At 38.4% G+C, this 20,600-nt stretch overlaps 1 protein-coding gene across 1 annotated transcript in view; it reads right to left on the bottom strand.

The window, feature by feature from the left end:
• Nucleotides 1-521: 521 nt before the first annotated feature.
• LOC107651962 (zinc finger protein 420-like) overlaps nt 522-20,600 on the bottom strand; it is a 106,606-nt gene continuing 86,527 nt past the window's right edge. Inside the window, exon 7 of the mRNA XM_056821966.1 lies at nt 522-3,610. Within this exon, the coding sequence (XP_056677944.1) occupies nt 1,590-3,610 (2,021 nt within the window). The 3' untranslated portion in view covers nt 522-1,589. The remainder of the gene's footprint in view (nt 3,611-20,600) is intronic.

Here is a 20,600-nt window from a genome sequence, read left to right as displayed (position 1 = left end):
TTATTCCATCATAATTATCAGTAAAGTCACCAAGACCTTGAGTGAGTAGTACAAAGTTACCACCCATAGTGATCTTTTTTACACTTAACTAGATTTATCAGTACTTGTCACTAAGATGCTTATGTGAAAGATAATCATCCTTCAATTTTAATTATAACTATTTTCTGTCACTGAGTCATCAGATTTCTTGACATTAAAAAGACTATCTCCTAAGGCTCTGTGTCTCTGCTGTTGATCTTGAATAGGGTCCAGCTTTATTGGGAGTCTGGTCTCCTCCCAAGTAATCTATTTAGCTTGGAGTTCTGTATTGGTGTGATATATTTTTGCCACATATTTACCACAGACCATAATGCAAAATTGGCTTAAGATTTGACATGTAAGTTATAGATATTGAAATGTAACTGTATCAGTTATATTACACAGCCTCTCAGTGCAATCAGTCCAGAGTATAACACTGACAGATGCATGGTGATTTTCTAAGTAAGGTAACTATAATGATAACGCATTCATCTCAATAGAACTCATTGCAAAGTCAATAATTTTATTTCATATTTGAAATCTACAATATCATTGGTTAGTCTTTAATTTTTTATTCATAAAAATTTTTGAGGAAAACTTATATAGAAAATGATGCTAATTACAAATGATTTCTATAGGGCATAGACATTATTTTCTTCCTGAATTCACTCCTCTTTAGATCCAGAGGCCATGAAATGATGAATTCAGGCATTCGCAAATAAAACTGAAGTTTTTAATTGGACATATTGTTATAAAGCAAGTAATAACTCCTTTCCAAGTTTAATCTTGATTATATTAGTTTTGTTCATATAAGTTTTGAATTTAATATAATAAAAACTGTATTTTAAATCCTATGAAGTTATCTGTTTCTTACTTGGTCACAAATTCTTCCCTGATCAATAAATTTATCTGAAAGATAAAAGATATAGTAACGGGAATTGTCTGATTTTGAGCACAAAAGAAAGCTCAGTGAGAATGTCTGTGGTTTCTGTGATGTATGTTATAAAAGGGAAAATTATAAGACTGGCCCTAAACTTTATTTAATCAAAGGCAATAGGGAGAAAAGATGGAAAAATAGGTGACATACTTTCCTCACTGCTCCATTTAGCTTGCTATTCTGTGGGCAGAATTATGGTGCCTTAGCAATACTCACAGGTAAGTCTAGACAGCAAAAAATCTGAAAGAGAAGAACTTAAATATCCGCTCTCAACTCAGCTTTTCAAAATATTTCTCTACCCACTAACTCACAAATCTCATCTTGGGAGCTAACAGTGGCTTTCTACTTTGCCTGAGCCAAACAGGGGGGCAGTCAAGGGGACAATCCAGGAGACATCCACCCTTCCCCCATTGTGATCTTTGTGATCCCCCATTGTGACTCTACTGCAGTGTTTTCCCTCCTGCCATTCTATCCTCAATTGTTCCCATCACGCAATCCTCCCCTCTCAGTCAAGTTCCGAATCACACCAGTTATGCTGCCCCAGAGAGAATTTAGGGTAATTTAATTCACACAACAGCAAGACTGGAAATACATGTGAAGATCATTCCACATAGCTTGTATTCTTAAGGTTTCTCTACATGTGGATTCTCTGATGTACAGCAAGATTGGAGCTCTGACTGAATGTCTTTCCACATTTATTGCATTTATAAGGTCTCTCCCCAGTGTGGATTCTCTCATGTACAGTAAGACTGAATTTCATTGTGAATGTCTTTCCACACTGCTTGCATTCATAAGGTTTCTCCCCAGTGTGAATTCTCTGATGTACAGCCACATAGGACTTATCTATGAATGACTTTCCACACTGCTTGCATTCATAAGGTTTCTCCCCAGTGTGGACTCTCTGATGTCCAGCAAGATGGGAGTTCTGACTGAATGTCTTTCCACATTGCTTGCATTCATAAGGTTTCTCCCCAGTGTGTACTCTCTGATGAACAGAAAGTTTGGACTTACGACTGAACTTCTTTCCACACTGTTTGCATTCGTAAGGTTTCTCCCCAGTGTGGATTCTCTGATGAACAGAAAGTTTGGACCTTTCTTTGAATGTCTTTCTGCATTGCTGGCATTCATAAGGTCTCTCACCAGTGTGGACTCTCTGATGAACAGCAAGTTTGGACTTTCTAGTGAATGCCTTTCCACACTGCTTGCATTCATAAGGTTTCTCCCCAGTGTGGATTCTCTGATGTACAGCCACATAGGACTTATCTATGAATGTCTTTCCACACTGCTTGCATTCATAAGGTTTCTCCCCAGTGTGGACTCTCTGATGTCCAGCAAGATGGGAGTTCTGACTGAATGTCTTTCCACATTGCTTGCATTCATAAGGTTTCTCCCCAGTGTGTACTCTCTGATGAACAGAAAGTTTGGACTTACGACTGAACTTCTTTCCACACTGTTTGCATTCGTAAGGTTTCTCCCCAGTGTGGATTTTCTGATGAACGGAAAGTATGGACCTTTCTTTGAATGTCTTTCTGCATTGCTGGCATTCATAAGGTCTCTCACCAGTGTGGACTCTCTGATGAACAGCAAGTCTGGACTTCCTAGTGAATGTCTTTCCACACTGCTTGCATTCATAAGGTTTCTCCCCAGTGTGGATTCTCTGATGTACAGCCACATAGGACTTATCTATGAATGTCTTTCCACACTGCTTGCATTCATAAGGTTTCTCCCCAGTGTGGACTCTCTGATGTCCAGCAAGATGGGAGTTCTGACTGAATGTCTTTCCACATTGCTTGCATTCATAAGGTTTCTCCCCAGTGTGTACTCTCTGATGAACAGAAAGTTTGGACTTACGACTGAACTTCTTTCCACACTGTTTGCATTCGTAAGGTTTCTCCCCAGTGTGGATTCTCTGATGAACGGAAAGTATGGACCTTTCTTTGAATGTCTTTCTGCATTGCTGGCATTCATAAGGTCTCTCACCAGTGTGGACTCTCTGATGAACAGCAAGTCTGGACTTCCTAGTAAATGTCTTTCCACACTGCTTGCATTCATAAGGTTTCTCCCCAGTGTGGATTCTCTGATGAACGGAAAGTATGGACCTTTCTTTGAATGTCTTTCTGCATTGCTGGCATTCATAAGGTCTCTCACCAGTGTGGACTCTCTGATGAACAGCAAGTCTGGACTTCCTAGTGAATGTCTTTCCACACTGCTTGCATTCATAAGGTTTCTCCCCAGTGTGGATTCTCTGATGAACGGAAAGTATGGACCTTTCTTTGAATGTCTTTCTGCATTGCTGGCATTCATAAGGTCTCTCACCAGTGTGGACTCTCTGATGAACAGCAAGTTTGGACTTTCTAGTGAATGTCTTTCCACACCACTTGCATTCATAAGGTTTCTCCCCAGTGTGGATTCTCTGATATCCAGCAAGGCTGATGCTGTGCATAAACATTTTTCTGCACTGATTACTTTCACTATATTTTTCTGCAGTGTGCTTTCTTTGATGTTCAATATGAGACAAATTTTGAGGTGCAACACTGAAGTCTATGAAAGCAAAGTTATCAGGACCATCACTAATGAATCTTTGTCGGTCAATTTCTTCCACAGAAGGGCTCATCTCTCTTTGATTCTCCTTCATTTCAGGTCTGATTTCTCCTTCTAAAAGAAACAAACAGTAAAACATACATATACAGCAACATATACACATATATAACTCTAATCTTCTCTCCTCAACTGTCAGAACATAAACCGCTCACTATCTAATTTCCTCAGGTAAGAAGAAAAGTCTTCCAACTGAAATGGGCACAATTCATACTTTGAAAATGCCATCCACCTCAAAGCTAAAGAACAATTTAAATAACAAAGAACCTCCCATGTGATCTCATTGGCTCTTGATAACAAATATGGGATTTTGTACAGGCTAGCTTTATTACAATCCTGACTCAGATCATGACCTCAGAAAGGCTGGATGAGTGACGATCCAAAATCTTGGTAGCTGAGACCAAATCTTGGGGCTGGGCATGCTCTGTACACAGTATTAGACATTTGATTTTCAATCTTTTTGCTTTCATTTTCATCACCTATACATTCAATACTCTCTTCCTAGGTATGACACAGCACTGGGTGTATGTAAACTAAAAATATCTAACTTCTTGGTAAGCATAATGAGATTCCCTTGATCATTGCTTTCGAACTTATTTTTTATTCCAGTATCTGAGATAAGATAAAGAAATTTAGCACTCTTTTTTGCATTTATCAAAGGCATAAATGATTTTGTTCTGTTGTGAAGTCCTTAAGAGCAGCCATTACTCTTCTTAAAAGGCCTGTTCTACTAAATACAATTTTAAACAAAAACATGGCATTTCCCATATTTAAAAATGTCTCATATAGTAAGCTGAGTTCAAGATGCTTTTGTAAAGAAATGGGAAAATGGTACATCCAGAGATTGACCATGTACTAGATCATAAAAACATGGCAAACAAATGCAGAAAAGTATAAATAACAAATGCAACCTTTTCAGATTATAACACAATAAAAATAATGATCAGTAAGGGTACATGGTGAGCCAAATAAAAAATTAATTGGAATTTAAATAATATGATTTTCCAAAATCGATTAGAGAAAAAATCATAGAAACAATTAATAATTTCAATGAAGAAAACAACAATGATAAGACATCCTTTCAAAATCTATGGGATGCAGCCAAACCAGTACTCAGGGGAAAATCTATATCCTTGAGTTCATATATTAACAAATTAGGAAGAGCAGAGGTCAAGGAATTGGACATGCAAATCAAAAAACTTGAAAGGGAACAAATTAAAAATCCCCAGAAGAAAACTAAATTAGAGATCCTAAAAATTAAGGGAGAAATTAATAAAATTGAAAGTGAAAGAACTATTGAACTAATAAATAAGACTAGAAGCTAGTATTTTGAATAAACAAAATAGACAAAGTACTGGTCAATCAAATTTAAAAAAAGGAAAGAAGAAAACCAAATTAACAGTATCCAAGATGAAAAGGGATACCTCACCTCCAATGAAGAGGAAATTAAGACAATCATTAAAAACTATTTTGCCCAATTATATGGCAATAAATATGCCAATCTAGGTGATATGGATGAATATTTACAAAAATATAAATTGCCTAGATTAACAGAAGAAGAAAAAGAATTCTTAAATAAGCCCATATCAGAAAAAGAAATTGAACAAGCCATCAAAGAACTCCCTAAGAAAAATTCCCTAGGGCCTGATGGATTCACAAGTAAATTCTATCAAATATTCAAAGAAAAGCTAATTCCAATACTATACAAACTATTTGACATAATAAGCAAAGTAGGAGTTCTACCAAATTCCCTTTATGACACAAATATGGTAGTGATTCTAAAGCCAGGCAGGTCAAAAATGAAGAAAGAAAAATATGGTCCAATATCCTTAATGAATATAGATGTAAAAATTTTAAATAGGATACTAGCAAAAAAGACTCCAGCAAGTGATCAGGAGGGTTATTCGCTATGAAGGATGGTTCAATATCAGAAAAACCATCCACATAATTGACCATATCAATAAGCAAACCAACAAAAAATCACATGATTATCTCAATAGACGCAGAAAAAGCCTGACAAAATACAACACCCATTCCTATTGAAAACACTAGATAGTATAGGAATAGAAGGGTCTTTCCTAAAAGTAATAAAAAGTATCTAAAACCAACAGTCAACATCATCTGCAATGGTGATAAACTAGATGCATTCCCAATAAGATCAGGAGTGAAAGAAGGATGCCCATTATCACCACTATTATTTCATATTGTACTAGAAACACTAGCAGTAGCAATTAGAGAAGAAAAATAAATTGAAGGTATTAAAATTGGCAATGAGACCAAGCTGTCACTCTTTGCGGATGATATGTGTGAATTTTAAAATTTCTCAGACTTGTGAATCTTTAAAAGTCTCAGACTCTACCTTAGAACATTTTTGGTTAAAGCTGCTATCCCCTTATTTTTCAATAAAGGTACTTAATCAGGAATGTAGTTGGGAACTCTAACATTACTATACCCATACTTAGGCATACTTTAGGGGAAGATAAAGTTGTAAACTCCTGATTGAACAATGAAAAGTCTTCAACCCATACTTAAAGTGAAGCAAGAACCCTTAAGCTGGGTCTATTTTTAGATCTAATACAAAGGGGTGCTAAGTACCTATGAAGATCAAATTAATCAGGCAACTTGCAAAGGACAAGATTAGTCTACTCAGGTATGAATTACTCAAAAGTTTTAGTCTACTCAGGTGTGAATTAAGAATGGTCAGTCCTTTGGAAAACATCTACTGTGATTGGTAGATGTGAAAACTTAGGGGAGGTGACATAGGAGAAAATTCTCTTTAAAAGGAGGTCAGGGAACTTCCGGTTAAGATGGCGGCTTAGAGAAAGCTAAAGCTCAGATCTCCGGAAAACCCTTCCCGACCGATCTCAAACCAAAAGCTCCTAAGGCGCCGAAACTCAAAACGATCAACAGCACAGACCCTGGGAACCCTCCTCCTGGACCTGGACCCGGTTCAAAAGGTACGGCTCCCCTCAAAAGCCAGAACCCGAGATCACTCAGACCTCAGGGGTAGGAGCGCAGAGTCCAAGGCTCCCGGAAGCCGCAGCCCGGCCGGGCTCAGAGAGCAGAACCCTCAGGGCCTTCTACCCGAGTCCCAGTGAAAGTTACTGCCTGGGGCTTCCACTGCAGAGAGCTGGTCTAAACAACAGCAACCCTCAGGGCGGGCAAGACAGCCTCACGGGCTGGATCCTGCTATCCAAGTCTCAGTGAAAGTCCTTGCCCGGAGCTTGGGGAAGCTGCAGCCCATCCCCCGCAGGCCTACGAAACAGCCTCACGGCCAGCAATTCTGAAGGCAACTTCCGGAAAGCGAGCTGGGGGGAGAGTGTGGCCGCGTGGTCCGACCCTTCCATTCCAGTTCCAGTGAGGCATATTCAGTTTAACCCAGGGAAAGCTCATAGTCCTGCCCAGGACTAAAGCCTCTGATCACCAGACAGAGATAAGAAAAGCTAATCCTCCACATTCAGAGATGACAAACTCCACAGAAGCACAGAAGCCCCAAAATACCAAGAAAAATAAGAAGAAAGGGGCGACTTTGGACACATTCTATGGAGCCAAAATACAAAATACAGAGCACATAGAAGAAGATATACAAGAAAATTCTCCAAAATCTTCCAAAGGAAATAGAAACTCTCCACAAACCCATGAAGAATTTGAATCAGAAATGACCAAAAAGATGGAAGCCCTCTGGGAGGAAAAGTGGGAAATAATGCAAAAGAAATTCATGCATCTACAAAACCAGTTTGACCAAACTGTAAAAGAAAACCAGGCTTTAAAGCAAGAACTAACAAAGCAAAGCCAAAACACCAAGAAATTAGAAGAGAACATAAAATATCTCACCGACAAGGTGATAGATCTGGAAAATAGGGGGAGAAGAGAAAATTTAAGAATAATTGGACTCCCAGAAAAGCCAGAAATAAACACCAAACTGGACATGGTGATACAAGATATAATCAAAGAAAATTGCCCAGAGATTCTAGAACAAGGGGGCAATACAGCCACTGACAGAGCTCACAGAACACCTTCTACACTAAACCCCCAAAAGACAACTCCCAGGAATGTAATTGCCAAATTCCAAAGCTATCAAACAAAAGAAAAAATCCTACAGGAAGCCAGAAAAAGACAATTTAGATATAAAGGAATGCCAATCAGGGTCACACAAGACCTTGCAAGTTCTACTCTGAATGATCGTAAGGCATGGAACATGATCTTCAGAAAGGCAAGAGAGCTGGGTCTCCAACCAAGAATCAGCTACCCAGCAAAACTGACTATATACTTCCAAGGGAAAGTATGGGCATTCAACAAAATAGAAGACTTCCAACTTTTTGCAAAGAAAAGACCAGAGCTCTGTGGAAAGTTTGATACCGAAAATCAAAGAGAAAGGAATACCTGAAAAGGTAAATATTAAGGAAAGGGGAAAATGTTATCTTCTTCTTTTACTCAAAATCTCTTCTATAAGGACTACATTTATATCAACCTAAGTATACTAATATGTGGGGAAAATGTAATGTATAAATAGGGGGTAAAGAAAGACCAAATAGAATAATCATTCTCACACAAAGATTCACATGGGAAGGGGAGGGGAAGAAAACTCCTACAAGAAGGAGAGGAAGGGGGGGGGGGGTTACTTAAACCTCAATCTCAGGGAAATCAACTCTGAGAGGGAAAAACATCCAGATCCATTGGGATCTTGAATTCTATCTTACCCAACAAGGGTAAGGAGAAGGGAAAACCAAGGGGGGGAGGGGGAGAGGGAGAACAAAAAGAGAGGGAAAGAGAGGGGGGAGGGGGAGGGAACAAAAAGGGAGGGACTAAAAAGGGAAACATCAAGGGAGGGGACAAGGGGGACTGTTTCAAAGTAAATCACTGGACTAAAAGGTAGAGCTGAAGAAGAAAAGGTTAGAATTAGGGAAGGCAATCAAAATGCCAGGGAGTCCACAAATGACAATCATAACTTTGAACGTGAATGGGATGAACTCACCCATAAAACGTAGACGAATAGCAGAATGGATCAGAATCCAAAACCCTACCATATGTTGTCTTCAAGAAACACACATGAGGTGGGTTGACACCCACAAGGTCAGAATTAAAGGATGGAGTAAGACCTTCTGGGCCTCAACTGATAGAAAGAAGGCAGGAGTGGTAATCATGATATCTGATAAAGCCAATGCAAAAATAGACCTGATCAAAAGGGATAGGGAAGGTAATTATATTTTGTTAAAAGGGACTATAGACAATGAGGAAATATCATTAATCAATATGTATGCACCAAATAATATAGCACCCAAATTTCTAATGGAGAAACTAGGAGAATTGAAGGAAGAAATAGACAATAAAACCATACTAGTGGGAGACTTAAACCAACCATTATCAAATTTAGATAAATCAAATCAAAAAATAAATAAGAAAGAGGTAAAAGAAGTGAATGAAATCTTAGAAAAATTAGAATTAATAGACATATGGAGAAAAATAAATAGGGATAAAAAGGAATACACCTTCTTCTCAGCACCACATGGCACATTCACAAAAATTGACCATACATTAGGTCACAGAAACATAGCACACAAATGCAGAAAAGCAGAAATAATGAATGCAGCCTTCTCTGATCACAAGGCAATAAAAATAATGATTAGTAATGGTACATGGAAAACCAAATCTAAAACCAATTGGAAATTAAACAATATGATACTCCAAAACCGTTTAGTTAAAGAAGAAATCATAGAAACAATAATTTCATCGAGGAAAATGACAATGGCGAAACATCCTTTCAAACCTTTTGGGATGCAGCCAAAGCGGTAATCAGAGGTAAATTCATATCCCTGAATGCTTATATTAACAAACAAGGGAGAGCAGAGATCAATCAATTGGAAATGCAAATGAAAAAACTGGAAAGCGATCAAATTAAAAACCCCCAGCAGAAAACCAAATTAGAAATCCTAAAAATTAAGGGAGAAATTAATAAAATCGAAAGTGATAGAACTATTGATTTAATAAATGAGACAAGAAGCTGGTACTTTGAAAAAACAAACAAAATAGACAAGGTACTGGTCAATCTAATTAAAAAAAGGAAGGAAGAAAAGCAAATTCACAGCATTAAAGATGAAAAGGGGGACAGCACCTCCGATGAAGAGGAAATTAAGGCAATCATTAGAAATTACTTTGCGCAATTATATGGCAATAAATACACCAATTTAGGAGAAATGGATGAATATATACAAAAATACAAACTGCCTAGACTAACAGAAGAGGAAATAGAATTCCTAAATAATCCCATATCAGAAATTGAAATCCAACAAGCCATCAAAGAACTTCCTAAGAAAAAATCCCCAGGGCCTGATGGATTCACCTGTGAATTCTATCAAACATTCAGAGAACAGTTAATCCCAATACTATACAAACTATTTGACATAATAAACAAAGAGGGAGTTCTACCAAACTCCTTTTACGACACAAACATGGTACTGATTCCAAAACCAGGCAGGTCAAAAACAGAGAAAGAAAACTATAGGCCAATCTCCCTAATGAATATAGATGCAAAAATCTTAAATAGGATACTAGCAAAAAGACTCCAGCAAGTGATCAGAAGGATCATTCACCATGATCAAGTAGGATTCATACCAGGGATGCAGGGCTGGTTCAACATTAGGAAAACCATCCACTTAATTGACCACATCAACAAGCAAACTAGCAAGAACCACATGATTATTTCAATAGATGCAGAAAAAGCCTTTGATAAAATACAACACCCATTCCTATTTAAAACACTAGAAAGCATAGGAATAGAAGGGTCATTCCTAAAAATAATAAACAGTATATATCTAAAACCAACAGCTAATATCATCTGCAATGGGGATAAACTAGATGCATTCCCAATAAGATCAGGAGTGAAACAAGGATGCCCATTATCACCTCTACTATTTGACATTGTACTAGAAACACTAGCAGTAGCAATTAGAGAAGATAAAGGAATTGAAGGCATCAAAATAGGCAAGGAGGAGACCAAGTTATCACTCTTTGCGGATGACATGATGGTCTACTTAAAGAATCCTAGAGATTCAACCAAAAAGCTAATTGAAATAATCAACAACTTTAGCAAAGTTGCAGGATACAAAATAAACCCACATAAATCATCAGCTTTTCTATATATCTCCAACACAGCTCAGCAGCAAGAACTAGAAAGAGAAATCCCATTCAAAATCACCTTAGACAAAATAAAATACCTAGGAATCTACCTCCCAAGACAAACACAGGAACTATATGAACACAACTACAAAACACTCGCCACACAACTAAAACTAGACTTGAACAAATGGAAAAACATTAACTGCTCATGGATAGGACGAGCCAATATAATAAAAATGACCATCCTACCCAAACTTATTTATCTATTTAGTGCCATACCCATTGAACTACCAAAATACTTCTTCACTGATTTAGAAAAAACCATAACAAAGTTCATTTGGAAGAACAAAAGATCAAGGATATCCAGGGAAATAATGAAAAAAAAAACACATATGATGGGGGCCTTGCAGTCCCTGACCTAAAACTATATTACAAAGCAGCAGTCATCAAAACAATTTGGTACTGGCTAAGAAACAGAAAGGAAGATCAGTGGAATAGACTGGGGGAAAGCGACCTCAGCAAGACAGTATACGATAAACCCAAAGATCCCAGCTTTTGGGACAAAAATCCACTATTCGATAAAAACTGCTGGGAAAATTGGAAGACAGTGTGGGAGAGACTAGGAATAGATCAACACCTCACACCCTACACCAAGATAAATTCAAAATGGGTGAGTGACTTAAACATAAAGAAGGAAACCATAAGCAAATTGGGTAAACACAGAATAGTATACATGTCAGACCTTTGGGAGGGGAAAGGCTTTAAAACCAAGCAAGATATAGAAAGAATCACAAAATGTAAAATAAATAATTTTGACTACATCAAACTAAAAAGCTTTTGTACAAACAAAACCAATATAACTAAAATCAGAAGGAAAACAACAAATTGGGAAAAAATCTTCATAGAAACCTCTGACAAAGGTTTAATTACTCATATTTATAATGAGCTAAATCAATTGTACAAAAAATCAAGCCATTCTCCAATTGATAAATGGGCAAGGGAAATGGATAGGCAGTTCTCAGATAAAGAAATCAAAACTATTAACAAGCACATGAAGAAGTGTTCTACATCTCTTATAATCAGAGAGATGCAAATCAAAACAACTCTGAGGTATCACCTCACACCTAGCAGATTGGCTAACATAACAGCAAAGGAAAGTAATGAATGCTGGAGGGGATGTGGCAAAGTAGGGACATTAATTCATTGCTGGTGGAGTTGTGAACTGATCCAACCATTCTGGAGGGCAATTTGGAACTATGCCCAAAGGGCGATAAAAGAATATCTACCCTTTGACCCAGCCATAGCACTGCTGGGTCTGTACCCCAAAGAGATAATGGACACAAAGACTTGTACAAAAATATTCATAGCTGCGCTCTTTGTGGTGGCCCAAAACTGGAAAACGAGGGGATGCCCATCAATTGGGGAATGGCTGAACAAACTGTGGTATATGTTGGTGATGGAATACTATTGTGCTAAAAGGAATAATAAAGTGGAGAAGTTCCATGGAGACTGGAACGACCTCCAGGAAGTGATGCAGAGCGAGAGGAGCAGAACCAGGAGAACATTGTACACAGAGTCTAATACACTGTGGTATAATCGAACGTAAAGGACTTCTCCATTAGTGGCGGTGTAATGTCCCTGAACAACTTGCAGGGATCCAGGAGAAAAAAACACCATTCATAAGCAAAGGATAAACTATGGGAGTGGAAACACCGAGAAAAAGCAACTGCCTGAATACAGAGGTTGAGGGGACATGACAGAGGATAGACTCTAAATGAACACTCTAATGCAAATACTATCAACAAAGCAATGGGTTCAAATCAAGAAAACATCTAATGCCCAGTGGACTTACGCGTCGGCTATGGGGGGTGGGGGGGGGAGGAAAAGAAAATGATCTATGTCTTTAACGAATAATGCTTGGAAATGATCAAATAAAATATATTTAAATTAAAAAAAAAAAAGGAGGTCAGAAGGCCTCTGAAAAATTAGTTCAGCTTGCCAAAGCTGAATTGGAGGCTGGGATCTCTCTCTCGGTGGCTGAACTTGGGTCAGCTTCCTAAGCTGATCTGGAGGGTCTCTGAACACTAGAGTTTTGCTTGGAAGGATCTTGTGGTGAGTGATTAAAGACTGACTTAGTTTTCTCTTTTAAGGAGAAAGTCTCCTGGGGATTGAAGTCCTGGATTCAAGTCTCCATTTTTAAAATTTCTCCGTGTGATCATTTTTGGAAAAAATTAATTTCCCCCCCAAAGGATCATGAAAACAATCAACTTAAAGATTACAATAATGTGAGGATAAGAGAAAAAAAAGAACAAAACCAATAATTGCTGGACGCATTGACAAAAAGCCAGTTAGGGGGCAGTCCCCTTTGGCATGAAAGTATACATACAAATAAATGTTCAATCAACCACACCCAAAGTTCATTCTTGTGCAGCTTGTGTTCTGGAGGCTTCTTCATGGTGTCTTCTCCAACTGTTCAGTTTCTGGATTCAGAGAGGTAGCATCTTTCTTTACCTAAAATTCTCCTCAAAAGGAATTTAAACTTTGTAATTTAAATAATAATATTTTTTACATTCCCCCTGTTAAGAAGGTGACTGAAAAATACAGGATCACTTAGGGATGCATGGCTGAGGTATGAGGTATATGAATCAATTGGCAAGAGAAATTAAAAAGATATCAGAAAAATCCAAAAGAAAAGAAAATACTGGATGAAAATACAGAGTATCAAAGTCTTATGTGTAAAAATTCTAAGTAAAAGAAAAAAAATCTATAACCGGTCCTTGAATCAGGGCCCAATTAAAATGATCTAAGCAATGATGCATTTACCCAGTCAGTAGCCAGGACTACAGAAAGTTAACACACTATGAAAGACAGAAAAAAAGGACTAGATTATAGGAGCCAAGTAGGAGACAAGTTTGAGATACTTGGTAGAATGTGGAACAAGGAAGACCTGCCTTTACTACATGTTAAACATCTTCAACCTTGAACCCCAAACACGTTCAAGTCCTCTTTGTCTCGGCTCAAAATTACATCAATCCCACCAGGATTGGTTGGTCTCTTTAACCTTGTGCTCGATTGACACTATGCAGTTTAGCTTTTGCTTCTTTGGCACTGTGCAATGGCTCTTTTGTGTGTATCTTGTCCTGGAATTAGACAGAATCATTAAGTAAAGTCCCATAATATCGTTAAAGAATTAGTGGCATCATTTTTATACTCACAAGCTTTTGGGGCATGCGTTAGCAAATGTATCTTAAACTTATATTATGGCAAAATCAAAAAGTTAAAGAAAATTGTAATGCTGGTGACATGTGCTTCAAATATAAAAAGAAGAGAAAAATAAAAACTGAAAAAGTATATTGTACATACAAGAAAAATAAAAGAGCTTTAAAAAATTAAAAAAATATGGCTTATAATCATTGACATGTGTCAGCTAAGGAAATATAGAATACAAGGCTTTCTCACCAAAAATGAGATCTATTTCCTCTTCAGATATGGCCATGATCCACTGAGAGTATAAGCAAATGAATTGAACAAGGTAACATTTTTCATTGTTAAAGAATAGTAGTACAAATATGTAGTTATCAAAATCCCCAAAATTCTCAATAGCCCAATTCATTACAATAGCAAACAAACACACAATCATTTTTACATTAGTTTCTGTATGGCATTTAAAAGCCTATGAATTGATGAATATTTGTCACAATTTTTACAAACATAGAAATCTTTCAACCTTGTTAATAAACATATTTTTAAACAAACTAAAACTCATTTTTGGGTTCAGAACATCAAAAAATCTAGATATCATTCTGGTGGAAGTAAAGTAGCGAGCTGAAGAGTATAAATGAGGAATGTTCCTTTTTTTGGAGGCTTTTTAGGGATACAAATGCTCTGAGATTAACTGCCTCAACTTCCATTCACATATTTAGAAATGTGGGAAGGTGGGGGATTATAAAATGTATTTCACTTCAGCTACTAGAATGAGCCTTACCTTGTGGTAGGGGCAGGCAAAATGACCAGAGATTGTTAAGAAAAATTTCTAAAAATCATGTTTAAAAAAAAAAACCCTTAAAATCAGTTGAGATATTTAACACATTAAATTTTCCAAAGGTAGTTATACAATTGTAGCAATTTTCTGATGGAGTCTATCTATCCTCTATGTGACAATTTACAAAGTCAAAAATAGAAAGGCTGTTTTCATATATGGCCTTAATTACAATGATATTTGTTCAATATAGTTATAGGGGAAAAGCAACAGAATATAACAGTTAAACTCAGTACATTAAAATGATTCAGTGTAACAGAATTATATTGAATGCAGTAATATATGAATTAAAAATCACAAAGTTAAATCTTAAATAAAGCAATCAGTAAAATGTAATAGAATACAGAGATTTTTTATAAACCATTGGAGTTTGAAATGCCTTAAAACTTCAGTCTTTAAAGTTCCTTGGGTTTGTTATCCATTTAGATGTCTATTGTCCGAAGGCAGAGTGCTAAGGGCTAAACAATGGAGCGACCCATCCAGGGCTACAAAGCTGGGAAGTATCTGAGGCCAGATTTCAACTGAGGACCTCCCGTCTCTAGGCCTGGCTCTCAGTTCGCTGAGACACCCAGCTGCCTGTAAACCTCAAAATTCCTTAGACTTATAAATGTTGGAAATTTCACCATTGGGATATTTCATACTTGGAAAATTTCTTACTGATAGACTATAGGAATGTGAACCCCATTGGCATGGGAGGTTCCTTCTCTTCCCTTCTTAAGATTACTTTAGGACAGAAACCTTTTGCTGAACAATGGAAAGGACTTTGACCTATGCTTAAGCATAGAACAGGAATTTCTTTGAGTCATGATTGATTTTAGAATTGATACAATGGAGATACTTGGAACCAATCTCCACCCTATTCAGTCCTAACAGGATTGAGTAAGGGCTGCAGCCTAGATCAAAATTTAATTATTCCAATCTCTACCCTACTCAGGTTAACAGGATTTAGAAAGGGCTGTAGCAAAGGAGCAAAGATTTAATCATTTGAAAATATGATCTTCAACAGACATGTGCAAAGCCTCTGGGCGGTCCTGGGTTAAGCTAGAGCCTCCATTGGCACAGGGAAATTGATGGACAGTGATTGGTAGATGTGAGAACTGAGGGGAGGCAACTTGGATGGTTTCCTTAAAGATCGGGGGGGGGGGGGGGGGGTCTGAAGACTCGAGGGTGGTTGTTGAGGAGTTGGTCGGAGTGGTGGCAGTGTACTCTGAGAAGCTTGCTCTGAAGGAAGCTGAAGGTGGGGGCCCCTGAGACTGTTTCTCCATCTTGGTCACGTGAGTAATAGGGACTGATCTCTTTTCTTTGCCTCAGCTATCTAAGGGCTTGGGCCTTTTGGCCCAGCCTAAACGGAAGGGGTATTTAAGCCCCATTCCCTTCTCTCCCTTTTTCTCTCTCTGACTTGAGTTTTCATTTAGGAATTACATAGCTGAATTCCTTGGCGACCTTAAATTAATATATATATCAGTCTTTTAAAGTGATTTCCTTGTCACATGCCTCCCCAAAGTTAGCTAAAAGGTTGTACAGAGCTGAATTTTCTTTCTGACACGCAAGTGAAGTCAATAAAAGGATCAATTCAATTAAAAGATATCCTTGTAAAATAGCCATGCTTTTAAGTTCCTGTTCGTAAGTCTCTTTCTTCTCCTCTCCCTTTTCTCTCTCCCCTCCTATGATCCTCCCACACGGTCAATACCCCTGTCCACATGGAGGCTTAGCCTAAGGGAAAATTACCCTGTCTGTTACCAGCTGGTTTTTGATCCTGAAGAAACTGGGTCTGCTACCAGCAGCCTGGGTGATGAGCCGGCTGGGGTCGAGTGCGTGGGTCTGGGGTGCAGAAACAGGCAGGCAGCAGCCAGTGGATGGCTGCGGGCAAGAACACAGGCAAGCAGGGCTGGGAGAGCGGGCACCAGGTGAAAACGGAGAGGCCAGGAGCCAGAGCTGGAGCAGGCCGCCGGGGTGGGCAGGACCAGGACCAGGTGAGCGATATCAAACAGGTCCCAATTACAGGCAACAGTAGCCAGGCTGGAAGGGCTGTGACCAGGTGATCGATATTGAATCAAGAAGGTCCGAAGCAGATGGCTGCCAGCAGGAGCTGATCAAGATGGTTTTCTAAAAAAGCATCTTGGAGAAACGTGGCTTAAAAAAAAATTCTAGGCTAAAAAATTTGAGAAGTTTTCATCCAATCTAGTGGTCACCAAAACTGTAACAGTTAAAATTTAGGGAAACTGAGGCAGGTAGAAATTAGTTTCGCTCTGCAAGGAGTTTTATGTTTTTAGAGGTTTATTAAAGGTTAAGGATTAAAGAATATACAGAAATAGAAAAGATGTGTCTAGGCCTCTGGCCTAGACAACCTCACCTACATTATGAAAAGAGCTGTGTCTGCTTGCAATCGGAAACAGGAAAGAGCGACAAAAGCCTTTCCAATTCCGTTAAATACCCCATCTCGCTCTCGGCCCAGGCGAGGTTACAAGGCATTCTGGGAAGTGAGCAAGGACTCCTGGGGATTGAAGTCCTGGATTCAAGTCTCCATTTTTAAAAAGTAGGCCCTATTTCCTCTCTCTCTCTCTCCTTTTTCTTAATTCCTTAATTTGTATTAATTAAAATCTCCCTAAAACCCAGCTGGCTTGGGTATTTCATATTTGGGAATTAATTCCCATGGCAACCACTTTATTTTTAATATAAAACTAAGACACTAAAAATTATCTTTATGCTTTTGGCAATTCACAGTCATGAAACCACTTTTTCGCAGTCACAGTTTATAGCAACCACTCTTTTGTCTGTAACATATGATGGTCTACTTAAAGAATACTAGAGAATCAACCAAAAAGCTAGTCGAAATAATCAACAACTTTAGCAAAGTTGCAGGATAAAATAAACCCACATAGGTCATTAGCATTTCTACATATCTTCAACACATCTCAGCAGCAAAAATTAGAAAGAGAAATTCCATTTAAAATCACCCAAGGCAATATAAAATACTTAGGAATCTATCTGCCGAGACAAACACAGGAACCATATGAACACAACTACAAAACACTTTCCACACAATTAAAACTAGATCTAAACAATTGGAAAAACATTAACTGCTCATGGGTAGGACGAGCTAACATAATAAAAATGACCATCCTACACAAACATATTTACTTATTTAGTGCCATACCCATCGAACTACCAGAAATTTTTTTTAATGAATTAGAAAAAAACCATAACAAAGTTCATTTGGAAGAACAAAAGATCAAGGACATTGAGCAAAAAAATGAAAACAAAATGGGAAGGGGGCCTTGCAGTATCAAATCTCAAATAGTGGTCATCAAAACAATATGGTACTGGCTAAGAGACAGAAAGGAGGTTCAATGGAATAGACTTGGGGTAAGTGACCTCAGCAAGACAGTCTATGACAAGCCCAAAGATCCCAGCTTTTGTAACAAAAAAACATTATTTGATAAAAACTGCTGGGAAAATTGGAAGACAGTGTGGGAAAGATTAGGTTTGGATCAACACCTCACACCCTAACCCAAGATAAACTCAGAATGGGTGAAAGACTTGAACATAAAGAAGGAAAGTGTAAGTAAATTATGTGAACACAGAATAGTATACATGTCAGACAGACTTTTGGGAAAGGAAAGATTTTAAAACCAAGCAAGACTTAGAAAGAATCACAAAATGTAAAATAAATAATTTTGATTACATCAAATTAAAAAGTTTTTGTACAAACAAAACCAATGTAACCAAAATTAGAAGGGAACAAAGTGAGAAACAATCTTCATAACAGAAACCTCTGACAAAGGTCTAATTACTCAAATTTACAAAGAGCTAAATCAATTGTACAAAAAATCAAGCCATTCATCAATTGATAAATGAGAAAGGGACATGAACAGGCAGTTTTCAGCCAAAGAAATCAAAACTATTAATAAGCACATGAAAAAGTGCTCTAAATCTCTGATAATTAGAGAGATGCAAATCAAAACAACTATGAGGTACCACCTCACACTTAGCAGATTGGCTAACATGACAGCAGAGGAAAGTAATGAATGCTGGAGGGGATGTGGCAAAGTTGGGACATTAATGCATTGCTGGTAGAGTTGTGAATTGATCCAACCATTCTGGAAGGCAATTTGGAACTATGCCCAAAGGGTGCTAAAAGACTATCTGCCCTTTGACCCAGCCATAGCACTGCTGGGTTTGTACCCCAAAGAGAGAATAAGGGAAAAGACTTATACAAGAATATTCATAGCTGCGCTCTTTGTGGTGGCAAAAAAATTGGAAAATGAGGGGATACCCTTCAATTAGGGAATGGATGAACAAATTGTGGGATATGTTGGTGATGGAAAACTATTGTGCTCAAAGGAATAATAAAGTGGAGGAATTCCATGGGAACTGGAACAACCTCCAGGAACTGATGCAGAGTGAAAGGAGCAGAACAGGAGAACACTGTACACAGAGACACTGTGGTACAACCGAATGTAATGGACTTCTCTATTAGTGGCAATGCAGTGATCCTGAACTTGGATGGATCTGTGAGAAAGAACACTATCCACATTCAGAGGAAAAACTGTGGGAGTAGAAACAGAAGAAAAACAACTGCTTTATTACATGGGTTGAGGGGTATATGATTGGTATATAGACACTAAAGGAACATCCTAGTTCAAATATCAACAGCATGAAAATAGATTCTGTTCAAAGACGCATATAATACCCAGTGGAATTGCGCCTCAGCAATGGGAAGGGAAGGAGGAATTGAATATCATTTTTGTAACCAAGGAATAATGTTTGAAATTAACCAAATAAAATTTTTAAAAATGTAAGGAAATGGGCAAGAAAGTTCGTATAATTCTCTTCCTGATTCCTACCTTATATACTCACTTTTTCATGATATTCTTAAAAACTGAATACATTTGGTGGGGTATTCTCATTCTATCTCAGAAACATGCTAGGACTTTTAACCCTGGGAAAGTAACAGGAGCTCTGTGGGTTTCAGATTCTTCAACTATATTCTGGACACAATATCAAGTGACTCCTAGAGTTCCTATGAGTATTTAAGTTAAACCACTAAATTTATCCTTTACAATGGATACTAAAGATATGAGCCCTCCTGGCACCTGCAAGAAAATTCCAGGCCCTTCAGTCCCAAACACTGACTTCTTAGAGGGTCACAGACCAATCCCCTGAAGGGAGCAGATAGGAAATGGGGGTCCCAACAGTCACATCTTGCAGATGGGGAAACTGAAGCCTGTAAGTTCAGTCACTTGCCTAGGGAGCCCCTGATAAAACCTCTAAAGAAGAATTCCAAGTCAGGTCCTCCTGCCACCAAACATAGCCCTGGTTTCACCAGAGCACACAGAAGCCTCTGGTCAACCTGGCTCTCCCACACCTCTTTTACCCTCCCTCACCTCGGCAGCAGCCCCTCAGGTCTTCTTGCTCCAGCATCCATGGGGCTTCCTTCTGCTCCAAATAAGAGATCACATCTTCTGGGGGACCTGGAAGCCCTGGGCAAGGGAGAATCGGTCAGGGGAGAGGATGGAGAGAAGCTCATCACTGCGTTCTCATTAGGGAAAGATTGGGGAGTCCAATGACTCTACTCAGACATCTGTCCATGGGGTTCTCACAAGAGTCTGCCCTCACCACTCAGTATCTTTAATACAGGAGTCCAGGATAGGATGTGCCTATTACTCTGCTGAGGGGACTTCAAATGAGCAAATGCTCCCCCTTACCCCCTGCCCCATCCTTTTCTGGTCCTTTGTGACAGAAACTCCTAAACTCCCAATCTGGGTTCAAGGGGTAGACCCAGACACAGGAAACTCAAGGGAATGGCTTTTCTCCCATCACCCTGCCTGCTCCTCCCTCCTTGATCTCTGAAACTTGTGGACTCTCTCTTGGAGAGTCTCTGCCTCCTCT

This window comes from Monodelphis domestica, chromosome 3, assembly GCF_027887165.1.
Source record: "Monodelphis domestica isolate mMonDom1 chromosome 3, mMonDom1.pri, whole genome shotgun sequence".
In the NCBI taxonomy this organism is placed as follows: Eukaryota; Metazoa; Chordata; class Mammalia; order Didelphimorphia; family Didelphidae; genus Monodelphis; species Monodelphis domestica.
The sequence above is the reverse complement of the archived record's forward strand: the minus strand, read 5'-3'. Positions and strand labels throughout refer to the sequence as shown.